At 57.9% G+C, this 14219-nt stretch overlaps 3 protein-coding genes across 3 annotated transcripts; 2 read left to right on the forward strand and 1 right to left on the reverse strand.

Moving 5' to 3' along the window:
• Positions 1–46: 46 nt before the first annotated feature.
• On the forward strand, positions 47–5590 carry HMCES (5-hydroxymethylcytosine binding, ES cell specific). The gene is made up of 6 exons (XM_068201917.1): positions 47–347; positions 2040–2183; positions 2524–2643; positions 3205–3365; positions 3832–4024; positions 4440–5590. Exons 1-6 carry the CDS (start codon positions 165–167, stop codon positions 4644–4646), a joined length of 1008 nt encoding a protein of 335 aa, XP_068058018.1. The 5' UTR covers positions 47–164; the 3' UTR covers positions 4647–5590.
• A 1580-nt stretch (positions 5591–7170) lies between these two features.
• On the forward strand, positions 7171–7824 carry LOC137480675 (histone H2A type 2-B-like). Its single transcript, XM_068201919.1, has 2 exons — positions 7171–7283; positions 7355–7824. The coding sequence occupies exon 2, from the start codon at positions 7421–7423 to the stop codon at positions 7799–7801; it is 381 nt and encodes a 126-aa protein (XP_068058020.1). The 5' UTR covers positions 7171–7283; positions 7355–7420; the 3' UTR covers positions 7802–7824.
• Positions 7825–12925: 5101 nt separating this feature from the next.
• Positions 12926–14219, reverse strand: H1-10 (H1.10 linker histone). Its single transcript, XM_068201920.1, has one exon. It carries the CDS (start codon positions 14024–14026, stop codon positions 13370–13372), a length of 657 nt encoding a protein of 218 aa, XP_068058021.1. The 5' UTR covers positions 14027–14219; the 3' UTR covers positions 12926–13369.

Genomic DNA, 14219 nt, shown 5'->3' on the forward strand with positions numbered 1-14219 from the left:
CTCCTCCCGCTGTCGTTCCAATAAAGCAGTGTCGTGGCTCTTCCTGGCTGTGTCGGGGGCGGGACCGGCGTTTCCGCGGCGGGGGCCGGCCCTGCCCCCGGCCGCAGCCCCTCCCCGCGGCGGGCGGGAGCAGCGCGGCGCCCGGTGCCCGCAGAGCCGGCGGGATGTGCGGGCGCACCGCCTGCTCGCTGGCCGCCGACAACCTCCGCCGGGCCTGCGCCTACCGCGACCGCCGGGGCCAGCACCGGCAGCCCGAGTGGGTGCGGCAGGAGCGGTACCAGCCCTCCTACAACAAGGGCCCGCAGTCCAGCGGCCCCGTGCTGCTCTCTCGCCGCCACCTCCACCAGGTACCCCTTCCCTGGCTCCGGCGGGGGGCGGGCGCTGGGCATCTTGCGGCTGAAATCGGAGCGGAGGGGAGGAGACCGTGCCTCCCCGGGGGGCGAGGGGCTCGCTCTGAACACCGTGGTTTGTTTCGTTTCGCTTTGCTGTACGTGGCAGGTATTGAATTTTCTAATTGGTAAAATGTCGCTTCTTGTTAATATTTACATGTTCAGAAGGAGGAGGGGAATCGGTACAGTGCTTCCACCACAGTGTTTCTGCAAAAATGTGTATAAGTTCTTAGCCTTGGTAGAGTTTTTTGCAAATGTCTGTAATTGCTCTGCTGGTTTTAATTGGCTTTCCTGAGGCACCTTTTTTTTTTTTTTTTTTTTTTTTTTATTTCATAACTCTTCGGCGTGTGTCCAGGTCACATTGGTATTAGGAGAGAGTAGAGAAAAAAAAAAAATCTCAACTCCGGAGCAGGACAGTAGCTGTACACCTGTGGTGTCTGTTGTCCCGCATAATTTAAGGCTCACACGACCTCCCCCGGACGACCTGGGCAGCCTCTAGGGCTGTTGGTGCTGCTCGTTTGGTGTCACACAGAAAGGGTGCCTGGCCAACTGCCGCTCTTCGGCGCTCAGCAGGGTGAAACGGGGTGCGCTCAGTCGGAACCCCCCGATCCGGACCCGCTGTGCTCTCCCTCCCCAGCTGCTGAGGCAGCTGCACTTTGCAGCCGTTACTGGCGCAGGTGATCAGGTGGGACCCTCGGTGGGCAATGCCATCAGCGTCATGCCCTCCTTTCCTGCTTTAGGGGTCCCACATCCCCCCGAGAGTAGGCAGTGGAGCTGATCGAGCAGAGGAATATGGGGCAGGGAGTGTGGTACAGGTCACAGGCAGATGCTTGCTTAGTTGTCCATCACTGTTCAAGTTGTTGGGATGCTGGTGGGATGCAGGGTGTCCCTTTTTGCCACTCCTGCCCTGAGGGAGGCTCTGAAAGACTTCACAGAACTGCGCACGTACATGTCCCTGTCTACACACACCTAGAGTAGGTGTATTTGTGTGTCTGTCTGCTGCAGTCCTTTGGGAGCAAACAGCCCAGCAGGCACTGCCAGCACCAGCAGCTGTGGGCAGAAAGTGAGAGCAAGCTGGGGGAGAATCGAAAGCCACAAACTGTTTCCATTGTCCAAAGGCAGGTAATATGCAAAGCACAAGCAGTGAAAGTGCACCAGGTTAGCAGAAATCACATTATTAAAATGAAAGTGAGGGTTTTGCCCCTTTGGGATGTTCGGTGTCACCAGGGGAGGCTTTGAGGGCTTTGACACCAGCCTGACATGGCTGTTTACTCAAGAGCTTGGGAGTTCATGTCTTCAGCCATTTCTACTAAAAAGAAGCTGTGTTAATTCTTCCAGAGAGTTGGGTGAGCCTCACAGAGACAGTTCTTTAGTCCTGCAAAATATTCATGTGCTTTCTGCTGAAGATTAATTCTTACATGAAGGCTTTTAAAAATATGCAAAGGGTTATAATTTAGTGGCTATTTCTGCATGGCTTGGAGGTGCAGCGAGCCCCAGCTTTTCTTGGCAGATGTGCTGGCCAGATCCCCACTTTTAGGGGGCAAAGCCACTTCCACAGAACTTCCCAAAACACCTCTCTGAAGCTGTGGGAATGCTTGTGGTCTCTGTGACGTTGCTCTGATCTGAGGTGCTTCTCTGTTCATTCGAAAGGATGCTGACTCCTCCGAGCGGGTCCTCATGGACATGCGCTGGGGCCTGGTGCCCTCCTGGTTCAAACAGGACAACCCCTCCAAACTGCAGTTCAACACCTCCAACTGCCGCAGTGATACCATGCTGAGCAAGTCCTCCTACAAGGTGAGCTGCTGCCACCTTTGTGTCCTGCTAGATGAAGTCTTGTAGTCAGCAAAACCAGGGCAGAAACATCTGCTAGGCCAGTACTGGTGACCACTTGCCATTGCACAGAGGAGCAAGTCCCTGTACTGCAAAGCTGGGGGTTTCACTAAAACAGGAGAACTGAAAAGGCAGTTGCTGGTAAAGCTCAACATCGCACTAGTGGTGGCATTTGTGCATCCCAGGGGCAATTCAGGAAAGTCCTGGGAGGGAGTGAGAGGGCTGAGTGGTTGCAGGAGCCCTTCTGGCATTGCAGGCTGCCTGAGGCTGCTACTCACTGCTCACTTGTGCTGTCTCTCCCCAGGGTGCTCTCCTCAAGGGCAAGCGCTGCGTGGTCCTGGCAGATGGTTTCTACGAATGGCAGCAGCACAGTGGGGGGAAGCAACCCTATTTCATTTACTTCCCCCAGACCAAGGACGCCGTGGTATGGAGTCCCTTGCTGTGTCTCAACACTTGCACCCAGCTCTGGGCCCCTGCTCCCTTCAGCTGCCTGGGGAAAAGCCCACTTCCCTCCTACTCTGCCCACCCCGGGAGTCTGTTATCCAGCAGGGCTGAGTTCTGTGCTGAGCTCAGCACTGTCACCCCTCTGCGGCTGGCGGTCCCCATCGCAGCGGTCTCCAGGCTGTGGAAGGTGACGCAGCATCCCTGCTGTCACGGTCACTGCTCCCCACATGCCAGATATTTGCATGGGTGGGCAGTGTGGCTCACAGGGGACTGGGCTGGGAGTTTCACTGCCTCTTTCATTTGGCTGAACCAGTGGCTGGAATATTCAGATGGGGAGGAGAGCACTGGCTTGCCTGTGGGAAGATGAGGGTCTTGGTACCTCTCCTGGAGTTACCTCAAATCAGTAGAAAGACTCCTGGAGAGCCTCAGATTAGTTCTGTTCATGACTCAGATCTGAGTCACTGACCTGCCTCAGCACTGGCAAACCTGTGCTGCTTTGGCTGACCATGGTGACCAGGACAATGGTGCCTCTCTCCTGCAGGACAAGGAGATGGAGGGAGATGAAGAATGGAAAGGATGGAGGTTGCTTACTATGGCTGGGATTTTTGACTGCTGGGAGCCACCAGGGGGAGGAGAAATGCTGTACACTTACACCATCATCACTGTGGATGCTTCCAAGGATGTGAGCTTCATCCATCACAGGCAAGTGAGACCAGGCAAGGGGGTTGCAGGGTGGAGGGGGATGAAGTATGAGAACTGCACCTCTAGACACCAGGCTGGCAGCACACAGGCACAGAGCGCAGCAGCCTCCTCCTGCTCTCGGACAGAAGTGCTACCACATTACTGACTGCTTTCGGGCCACCAGCTCATGCCCTTTCCATAAATCACCATCTTTGTGCTCTGTGGATGGCAGTTGGAATTGGATCACTTTCTGGAAGTGGTCTCCCTGCCTGACCAGGGCCTGGCAGTCAACCCCTCTGCTTCTTCCAGCATATCAGCTACCTGGATGAAGTGAATGCACACTCTGTCTTGCAGAAGAGCATTCTGCTGCTTCAGTTTTCCCTGTTTCCCCCAAGATGCCAACTCCTTGCTAGCTTACAAGTCTGGCTTTTGCCACCATGCTGACATATTGCTGCTGAGCTTTGGCTCCAACTGTATTATCCCTTAGGATGCCAGCCATCCTGGATGGGGACGAAGCCATCAGAAAATGGCTGGACTTTGCTGAAGTACCAACCCAAGAAGCTGTTAAACTCATCCAGCCCACAGAGAACATTGTTTTCCACCCAGTGTCCACCTTTGTCAACAACATCCGCAACAACACACCTGAGTGTGTTGCACCCATTGAGCTGGGAGCCAAGAAGGTGGGTGCTGCTGGGGGCTTGGCAGGGGGGAGCTCAGCCACGATAATGTCTCTGAGCTGGGTCAGAGCTGCCAGGCTGCAGGAGGAGTGGCAGTAGGCAATGTCTGCAGAGCATGCCCAATGCGTGATGCTGGAGTGCTGAGCCCTGGACAGATTCCCTTCCCTCTGCTTCCAGAAATAAAACTGTCAGCCCATGCCAGGGCTTTGCTGCCAAATTAGGCAAATTCCATGTGAAATGGGTCTTGGAACAAGCCTGTTCACAGCAGTCTGGGGAACCTCCCACAGATGTGCCTGGTTGCAGGCAGGGCCATTGCTCCAGCCTCCGCATCCCGCTCTGGACCAGCTCTTGCAGCTGGCTGGCTGCCCTGCTTTCTCTGTGGTTCTGACTTCTCTCACACTGTCTTTTGTCTATGCAGGAGGTGAAAGCCACCCCAAGCAACAAAGTGATGCTGGGCTGGCTAAAAAGCTCCCAAGAGGGCTCTCCCCAGAAGAAAGAAAATGATTTGCCCAAGTGGAAAAGTCAGTTCATCCATAGCCCTTCACCCAAGAAAACCAGTGCAGATGTCCTGCAGCAGTGGCTGGGGAAGCAGGGACAGCCAGCTGCGAAGAAGCACAAGGCTTAAGGCACCAGCTGAGATGGCTGGCCATCTCTTTTACTCCTGATTTTCCTAAGCGGAGTGAGAAATGTATTTTTGGAAGGCTTTACAGACTGGTGTTGAAATTGTCCAAGCCTCTCAGGTCTGCTGCTCTAGGTTGTTGTCTCTCTTCTTTGTGTTTTGTTAAAGGTTGATGTCTGTAATTTTGGCTTAGTCTTGTGCTGATGGGAGTGAATATAACCTGTTGGCCTCCCTCCCTGCCAATCATGCAGGGAGGTGTGTGAAGATAAAACCCTGAGAACCCTGAGAAGCATCTCAGCCTGCTAGGGAAGAATAGCTTCTGCCTCCTGACAATGTTCATAGTTCATGTCTCTTTCTGTTTGGTTTTCCCTTCTCTTTTTTTGATGTTAAACTTATACCTCTTTTCCACTTAATTCCACACTGATTCTGTACAAATTCCTTTCTAATACTCGTGCCCTCAAAAGATGGCTGCAGTACTGAGGAACAAGCAGTAAATATTATGAGGAAACCCTAGGCTGGGAAGATCTGCCAGATCCACCCTGCTCTGCACCAGCATTGCTATGTGCATTCATGGCTCCTAAACAGGGAGATGTTTAAGTGGCACCTGGGAGGAACTGGGCTTGGCTTAGGTTTCCCTGCTGTGGAATAGTGTGTCTGTCACGTTGTTTGTACAATCATTTTGTTAATGGGATTTGAAGATTTAGAGAGGATTTCCTTGATCTGGGGAGGGATGCACTCTGCCTTATTTGAAAAGGCCAGTCATTAAAGCCCAGATAACCTAAGTGCCATTACAGAACAGCATAGGGCCGTTGTTTTTGAGGTCAGGGATTTTGTAAACAGAGCCAGATGTTACAGACCAAAAGCCTTACATGCTGAAATCCTTGCTAGAAATCAGTACTTCCTTTGTGTTGGAAACAATAAAATGGGCTTCACTGGCTGGCTGCGCCGTGCCCTTGTCCGTGTGCGTGTCTGTGTCCCTCTTGCCCACTGCAGCCCAAATGCTCCAGTTTTGCAGGCAGAACTTGTACCTCCTCTCCTTGTACCTCCTCTCCTCCGTGCCCTTGTCCGTGTGCGTGTCTGTGTTCCTCTTGCCCACTGCAGCCCAAGTGCTCCTGTTTTGCAGGCAGAACTTGTACCTCCTCTCCATCTGCTGAGGAGCAAACCACCTACCCACTGCTGAGCTCTCAGGGTCTGAGCTCTGCAAGGCCGTGTTGGTGGATCATCTCCATTTGCCAGTGGTAAATATTCCCTGGGCTTGATTCTGGGGCTCCTCTAGAGTCATCTGTCCCTGGGGAGCTGCAAGGGTGGCTGTAGCTGAGCCTTATCCCTGGAGAGGGACAGCAGAGCCAGGGCAGGAGCCACAGGGTGGACACCTGGGGAGACCCAAGTGCTCTTGGAATGAAATCCGCCTCTGAATCGGTCGCGTGCTACAGAGGCAGCTGAGTGCAGGTTTCATGACTTACAGGAGCTGGGATGGGATTAGGATTTCTATCCAGAAAGCCTGTTGCTAGCTGGCTCCTCACTGCTGTCACCATGAGTTGAGGCAAGAGAATCACTGTATTAGCAGCTCCTGGCAGAATAGATTTTTGGCTGCTGGCACTATCACCTTGGTGCCTGTCCTTGCAGGAGCCACAACGGGAGGTTTCTCTCCCTGCCTGCCCCTTGTTGTTCCAGGATGAGCTGCTCAGCTGCCCCAGCCTAATCAGTGGGAACTGCACATGAAGCTTTTCTAAAGGTCACCAGCTCATCTTGAATTCATTTCAGGTCTCCAGTTGCTGTGGAGGGAGTGAAGATGCTGAGCACGAGTGGGGGGATGCTCAACTTTCCCAGCTCTGGAGAATATAATCCTTCCCCTGGGGATGCAGGGTGATGCAAAGGTGCAGGGTACAGGTTATCTCCCTCCAGACTGTAACCACCAGCAGCATCGCCAAAAAAACCCCAGAACCCCTATGCTGAGTGTTTAATGAGGATGTGTTATTGCTGAGCTACATCACCTTTAAACTGGAGTCTGGCTGCGCGCCCAAGGCTATTTGAGGCAGTTCCTCTAACCTGGTGAAGATATGACCACAGTCAACCCTGCCGGTCCACAGAAACTGGTTTGGGAGAAATTTTCCCCTTTGATACCTGAGACGAGGGAGGGTAGTGGCTGGGGGTTGCCCTCCCTATCGGGGGTTCTTTCCCCATAGCATCGCCCTCGCCCGCAGACTTTGGCGTCCTTCCGGGAGAGACATCCCGCTGGCCGAGGAAGGGGCCATGGCTTTGGGCAAGGCAAAGGGGCACAGCGCAGCCGAGACACCCACGGGCACTCGGGCCAACACCCCTGCCCCCATCCTCGGCCCCGACGCAGCCAGAAGCAGCTACCGGGGCGCAGGGAGCACCGGCGGCATCCGGGAGCGGCCGGAGCGCCGGCCGAGCCGCGTCGCTGCCCGCCCTGGGCGCCGGCCCGCGGCGGGGCCGCGGCGCCGGGAGCCCTATGCAAATCAGGGATTGGCACGATAACCAATCAGCGCCGTGGCGGCAGCGGCGGTAGCCAATGGGACGAGGCGTGCGGCGGGCGGGCAGCGATATCCGCGGCGCGGCGGCGGCGGGCCGGGCAGTGCGGCGGCGGGCGGCGCGCGGCGCGGAGCGGCGGGAGCTCTTGCGGTAAGGGCGGCGCGGCGCGGGCGGGGACGGCGCGGCCCCCGCGCGGTGTAACGGCGTTTGTCTCCCCGCAGGCGCCGGGACCCTCTGTGCGCGGCGCTGCTTGAGAGGCGGGGGCGAGGGGCCGCTGCCTGCCGGCCATGTCGGGCCGGGGGAAGTCCGGCGGAAAGGCGCGGGCCAAGGCCAAGTCGCGCTCGTCGCGGGCCGGGCTGCAGTTCCCCGTGGGGCGGGTGCACCGGCTGCTGCGAAAGGGTAACTACGCGGAGCGGGTGGGCGCCGGGGCGCCGGTGTACCTGGCGGCCGTGCTGGAGTATCTGTCGGCTGAGATCCTGGAGCTGGCGGGCAACGCGGCTCGCGACAACAAGAAGACGCGCATCATCCCGCGGCACCTGCAGCTCGCCATCCGCAACGACGAGGAGCTCAACAAGCTGCTGGGCGGCGTGACCATCGCCCAGGGCGGCGTCCTGCCCAACATCCAGGCCGTGCTGCTGCCCAAGAAGACGCAGAGCTCCAAGAAGTGAGCGCTGCCCCCGTCCCCCTGCCCCCAGCTCCCTTCTCACCACTGCCTCACCTCTCCTCCCAGTGGGGCTGGGGTTCCCCGTCCTGCCCCTCAGCCCGGGCCGGGTGGTGAGCCCTGGCAGCACCCCACCAGCCCTTCACTAGCCCCTCTGGCCTGGGCTGTGGCAGGGTGCTGGGTGAGCATGGCTGAGGTCAGGCCCTGCTTGTGCCCCTGCTCTGCCTCTCTTCCCTCTGGAAGAATTGGTTTTGGAGGAGGCAGCTGGATCGCAGCTGTTGGCAGTGGTGACATCTGGAGCCGTGTGGTTAGGTCACGGTGCAGAGCTGCTGGGAGCTGCTGAGGATTGTTGTAGCTGGCAAAGGGATGGACGTAGGCACCCCCGGCTGCCTCTCTCCTCCGCCAGCCCTGGGACTGTGCAGGGCCCCCCCAGCTGGCCCTGCTCTCCCTGGTGTGCACTCGCTGCTGCCGTGCCCCCGCCTCCATCCTCAGCAATGCTATCCTGGCCGCACTGCAGCTGCGAGGGAAGGGGGCTGGAAAACGTGAAGAGGAGAAAAAGTTTCTCCATTGGCAAGAAGTGGCTGTTAGTCTTAGTTTTGTTCATGGTAAAACTAGTGCATTGCCTACTGTAAAGAAGCTTTGGTCCTATTTATTTTAAGGTCTCTATTTTTGGGTACATCCCTGTAAAGTCACCTCCTTGCAGCTCACTGGCTCGGTGGGTGCTGGGGTACTCGGTGTTCCCGCATGCCGTGGGTCCTGGTAGCGGGGTGGGGTGGAGGCTGCGGTGACAAATCCCCTCGGAGAGCGTCGCAAGGTCAGGCGCCCGCCGGGAGCGGGAGCTGCCATCTTCTGCCATGGCTCCCCTCCTCTCCCAGCTGCACAAGCCCTTCGTCTCGCTGAGAGCTACCCTGTACCCTGGTTGCACTTCTGGAAATTACATACTCTGTCTCTTTTTTGTTGTTGTTTGTTTGTTCAGCACTATTTCTGGCTCTGAGAAATAAAGTGATGATGATATCTGTTAACTGTAACCCTTTATGGATTAATATTTCTTTTGAAAACCACTAGAGTTTGTATTAAAGCCCACTCCTGGCTAGTGCCATATTTATTTCCTGGCATGGGGGCAGGATAGCTGTCCCGTGACCCCTGGAATAGGTGATGCAGAGACAGCTTTCCTGCTGCCCAGCGCATCCGCTTCTGTGAGGCCGGCAGTTGTGTGCATGCAGCAGTGTCGAGGCAGTCGGACCTAGACCTTCATCACACGTTTTTTAAGTAAAAAAAAAAAAGAGTATCTTCTATTTATGTGCTGTAAGTAGCATGTGTTCAATCTATTGAATCAGCTGTTAATCTTGTGGATGAAGTAACTTACCCTGGATCTGAGTCTAATGTTACCTAGAGTAGATGAACCTGGATGCTTGTCAGCTGGCTTTATGCAGGGGTTTTTCATTCTGGTATGTGGGAGCTGTGTGGTGCTGATGGGGGTGTGGGGGTATCCTACAATCCCACTGGGGTATCCTGACCTCGGTGGGTGGGGACAGCAGGGCACAGCCCCACTGCAGCAGCACAGGCCCCCTGGGATCTCCCTGCCTCCTGCACGGGCTGTTACCATCAGCGAGGTGGGGATGAGCAGTTTCTTTTCTGCTGCCCAGTATCCTAGTGTCTGTATCCTAGTGTCTTGTTCTCTCCCTGTTTTCTCCAGGACCAGCATTCTGTAAACCTGAGAGTGCTTTGTATTTCTTAGAAAAATGCAGAACTTGTGATTCTGAAAAGAATGGTGCAAACCTGATATCTGATTAAACTGGTTCCCTGTTGAATGCTCCTAAATGTGCCGTGTCTTGTCACCTCACCAAACTCACGGAATCTGGCAGGCTCTGTGGTGTCTGGGCTCTGTGTTCTCCAAGGGGAAAGACTAGTAAAACACCAGACAGGACCACTGCTAGACTGTGTGTTTGTCCTTCACTTAGAGAGTCTTTTCCTACCCTGGGAGAAGATAACATTGTTGTCAGGTTCTTCTCCCTGCTGTGGGAATGCCACACTGCCTGCTTGTTCTGTCATGAGTGCCAGGAAGCTTCAGCTGCTCCTGGCTGGGTGCAGTGGAGGAGGAGTGAGGCTGGACCCAGGACCCTCCCCCAGTGCTGAAGGTGCCCCATGAGCTGCTCCAGGAGCCTTTGGGTGACCTTGCAGGCAAGTAGGCAGGGATGAGAAAAGCAATCCTGAAGGGAAGGGAAGAACCTGGAGATGCAAGGCTGTTTGTTACTCTCACACCCTCTCCTTTGCTGGATGTTCCCAGCTGGCTGTTCTGGAGGCTACTCTACAAACCAGAACTGCACCCTGTTTGGGTTCTAGGGAGGAAGGGTTGTGGGAAGCTTGGACGACTCCCAGTGGTGTTAGGGTTGGGTGCTGGTTGGTCTGTGCAGGGCTGCAGGAGGTGTGGGTGCAGGCAGGGGGTGCTGGGCAGTGTCACCTGCTGCCCTGCCAGCTGCACTGCCAGCACAGGGCAGCAGCAAGCACGGGGGGCTGCTGCCCAGGAGCTGCAGCCACCCTGGATGTTGTGTACCTCTGCTGGGGCTGCTGGAGTGGTGAGGGTGCAGTGACTGGGTGCTGGTGGCACGTAGTGCCCTTGACACTGAGCTCCAGCTGGGTTCTGAACTTCCTCTGCTGGCATGTGACAGACCAGCTGGGAAAGCTGGGATGTTGCAAGCCAGACCAAAGAAAATCCTTCAGCAAGCATTGCTTGGCCTTTATCACCTCATAAACTTCACAGCTCAACATTGTTGTGACCAGGAGATTTGGAAGTGTTAGTCTTCCAAAGCTGGAGTAAATGTGGTCACTGTCAAGCCTGCAGCTTCAGGGACAGGTCTTGTCCTTTCTGGAGGGGTGTTACTGGTCCTGGCTCTTCTGAATGCTTCATAGCACCAGAACAGCTGAGCATATAAAATGTGAAGGCCTTGGCTGAGCAGAGCCTTCCCCAGAGGTCAAGTGAGCCTGGAAGGGTGTCTCTTTGTCTGTGCTTCCCTTAAGGAGAGGGCTGGGAGGCTGCAGGATTCTTCCCTTGTCTCTTGGGTACCTGAAGATGGGATGAGCACAGACTGGGAGCTGAAAGCTGCCTGCTGTGGGAGGCTGCTGTGCATCACCACGTGCAGCACAGCCTCTGCCAGCTGTGTCCCTCAGCTCTGCCGGTTTGATGAGATGAGTCACTGGCTCTTGAAAGTCCCCAGGGCTTGGGTTTCTCTCCAGAGCCTGGCCCTCATGGTTGGTAGCACCCAAGGGAGCTCACTCAGGGATGCCCCAGCATCATGGCTCCTGGCAGGCTCAGCCTGTGAGGTAAGACAGCTCCAGCTGGATTGGCACAGTGTCACCCTGCTGCCTTCCCTGTGCTGGGCAGCTGGAGGGTCACTGCCTTCCTTCTGCTTTTATCTGCCCACAGGAGTGTGCCTGCTGGTCTGCCTGGAGAGGTGCTTACAGTTTGCCATGCGGATGAGTGCCAAGGAGAGCTGAGCCCTGAGATGGGGTTGGTTTAACCTCCCCCTCCTGAGGAGCAGGGTGGCCCCTCTGTCCCCTGTGTCCCAGCCCTTGGTGAGGGCATCCCCTCTGACCCTCCCAAACCTGCAGCTATTGACTTGAGGACACAGCTGCAGGTCAGTGCCACAATGCAGCAGGTCTCTCTCTCTCTTGGTGTGGGCCAGCAGGATCGTGACTGCTTCTAAATACAGACCTGGAGGGAGGCTGCAGCCTCCTGTAGCAGACCAGTGCTGGTCTCTTCCAGGAGCATGGCTGGCTTCTCTTGCTGGATGTAGCAAAAGGACATTTCTTCAGGGAGTAAAACTTGCTTCCCTACTCCCTGCTTGTTCTCCAGGGGACAAAGGGATAAAGGAGTTGCCCCAGGCCTGACTGGGGCCCTGGAGGAAGGGGCTGTTCCTTTCCAGGAGTGCTGAAAGGCCTTGCCATCGCTTGGTGTGACAGTTCCTAGGCCCCACAGGGCCCTGCCACCTCCTCCTGGAGGATGCTGGATATGGGCCTGATCCATGCTGTGTTCCCTGGGCACAGGGATCATGTTGATGCTCCAGCACAGCAGCTCGCCAGGGCTGGAGCAGCTCTCGGGCAATGCTGCTGCCTGACACTCTCCCTGGCTGGTGGAGGCCGTGGGGCAGGGCCCTGCTGTGGGGCCGAGAGCTGGGGCGATGGCAGCGCAGCCAGCGGCTTACCTACAGCCGGCCTGGGAGGCGCCGTGCACCTGCACCCCCTCCTGCCCTCCGTGCCCCGCTTCCCATCCCTGCTGCACGGGGCTGGGCTGCCGTTCTCGACCCCTCTCTGTCCTGCAGACCAGGGCACGGAGGGCAATGAGCCGGAGCTCGTCGCTCGCCCGGCGCTCCCTCCCGCAGCAGGCAGAACAAGATGGCCCAGATCCCTGCCGGGATTTACGCAACCTCGCCGGGTGCGCTATAAATAGACAGCGCCGGGGGGGCTCCGGCTCTGCTCCCGCTGCCGCTCCTGCCTGCGGGACTCGGCTCGGGGACGGGGGACAGGCGGCGGGGGCTGTGCCCTGGGAGCTGCCCTGTCCAACCCAGGAGCTGCCGGGGCTGGACGCCCGCTGGGGCGGGGCTGTGTGCTGCGGTGTCCGCCGGGGCTGCCCCCGCCCGCTGCTCGAGGAGCTCAGCCGAGCGCAGCTGCGCAAGGATGGCGCTCCTCCCTCGCCTCCATGGCGGGGGACCCTCCTTCCCCTGCTCGTGTCCTCCCCTCGGAGCAGGGTGCGGGCTCTGACGGACCCCGAAGAGCAGGAAAGCCCCCCTAGGACCAGTCCCCTTCCTGCCCGGTCCCCGTCGCCTGCAGGGAGCACACGGGAGAATCGCTTTGTACCAATTTATTTGAAACGATTAAAACGACGATAAATGAAAAGGCAAAAAAAAAAAAAAAAAAAAAAAAAAATGACCCCACTAACCCAAACCCTCCCCAACCCACCCACCCCAGACCCATAAAAAAACATTGAAGGCCATTGCAGGTGCGGTCGGCGGCCGCCGAGGGGCGGCCACTCCGGCGCGCCGCGCCGTTGCCATGGCGGCGGCGGCGCGGGCCGCCAGGGGGCGCCGTGGCCCTTCGGTGCGGCCGCGGGCAGGACGGCGCGCGGCGGGAGGGGCGGAGCCAGGCGGGGCGCGCGCGGGCGGCGGGAGCGGGGCCGGCCCACGTGGCGCGGGGGGGGGGGGGGGGGGGGGGCCGTGCAAAATGGCTGCTATGGAAACCGGGCGGGAAAAATCGCCGTGAAGAACCGGGGGGACGCGGGAGGGGGGTCGGGGCCGGGAACCGTCTACAGGCGGGGAGGGGCACGGCCGAAAACAAAAGGGCGCGATCGGGGAAAAGCCGCGGAATGGGATGGGGGAAAAAGGGTGGACAAAATAAGGCGGCAGAGAAGGGGAAGGGGGGCTGGGGCAGCCGCAGCCCCGCTCACCGCGCACGGCGGCGGCTGCGGAGGCGAGTCAGCAACACAAAGACAAAGCGGGTCCCCTGGGGTCTGTGCTCAGAGCAGTCTGTGCCGCGGGGCTCTCAGTCCAGAGGGCGGCGGGAGGCTCCCTGCGCCTCGATCTCATGCCTTCCGGCTCTTGAGCGCCTTGGGCTTTGCCGACTTCTTCACCTTCTTGCCCCCGGGGGACGCGGCTCCCTTCTTGGTGGCCTTCTTGGCTTTGCCCTTGTCCTTCTTCGCCGCCGCGCCGCCGGCTCCCTTCTTGTGCGATTTCTTTTCGGGCTTCTTGCTCTTGGCCGCCGGCTTCTCCGCCCGCCTGGTCGAGGAGACCGTCGCCTTCTTGAGGGACTTGTGGGCGCTGTTGCCCGCGCCCCCCTCCCCGCCGCCTTCAAGTTTCTTCCTGTTGAGCTTGAAGGAGCCGTTGGCGCCGGTGCCCTTGACCTGGAGCAGCGTGTCGTTCTGTACCAGTGCCTTGATTGAGTACTTCAGGTAAGTCCTGCCGTTCTGCTGGTCGAACCAAGCCACTTTCTTGGCCTCGTTATAGATCTTGGCCAGCGAGGAGCCATTACGCTCGCCCAGCTTGCGGATCGTCTCCACCACTAGCTGGCTGTATTTGCCCGGCTGGTTCTTCTTCTTGTTGTTCTTCCTTTTCTTCGATGGCGACAACGAGGCGCCGCCGCCTCCTTTCGCCTTCTTAGCAGCCGCTTTCTTCTCCGGGGAGAGCGGCGCCTCCTCTGCCTCGGTCACGGGCAGATCGGTTTCTTCTAGGTCTACCGACATGGTGCGGGGAGTGGCGGGCCGCGGGCCGGAGCGGGGGCAGCGGCGGCGTGGCGGGGCCCGGCGAGCGCGCTGTGCCTGCTCCACTCGGTGCGCGTTCTGCCGGGGCGGGCGCCGCCGCCGCCTTTTATATGGGCACGGGGCGGACCACGTTGAGAACAACAACAGCCTGGTCCGCCGCCAGCCCCAAGTTGTG

The sequence above is a fragment of the Anomalospiza imberbis genome, chromosome 11, assembly GCF_031753505.1.
Source record: "Anomalospiza imberbis isolate Cuckoo-Finch-1a 21T00152 chromosome 11, ASM3175350v1, whole genome shotgun sequence".
NCBI lineage: Eukaryota > Metazoa > Chordata > Aves > Passeriformes > Viduidae > Anomalospiza > Anomalospiza imberbis.

Excerpts from the sequence above, each read along its gene's own strand:
- HMCES (XM_068201917.1), top strand. The coding sequence starts at position 165 with ATGTGCGGGCGCACCGCCTGCTCGCTGGCCGCCGACAACCTCCGCCGG. Across the intron at positions 348-2,039 it reads CTCGCCGCCACCTCCACCAG|GATGCTGACTCCTCCGAGCG; the intron begins GTACCCCTTCCC and ends TTCATTCGAAAG. Across the intron at positions 3,366-3,831 it reads GTGAGCTTCATCCATCACAG|GATGCCAGCCATCCTGGATG; the intron begins GCAAGTGAGACC and ends ATTATCCCTTAG.
- LOC137480675 (XM_068201919.1), top strand. The coding sequence starts at position 7,421 with ATGTCGGGCCGGGGGAAGTCCGGCGGAAAGGCGCGGGCCAAGGCCAAG.
- H1-10 (XM_068201920.1), bottom strand. The coding sequence starts at position 14,026 with ATGTCGGTAGACCTAGAAGAAACCGATCTGCCCGTGACCGAGGCAGAG.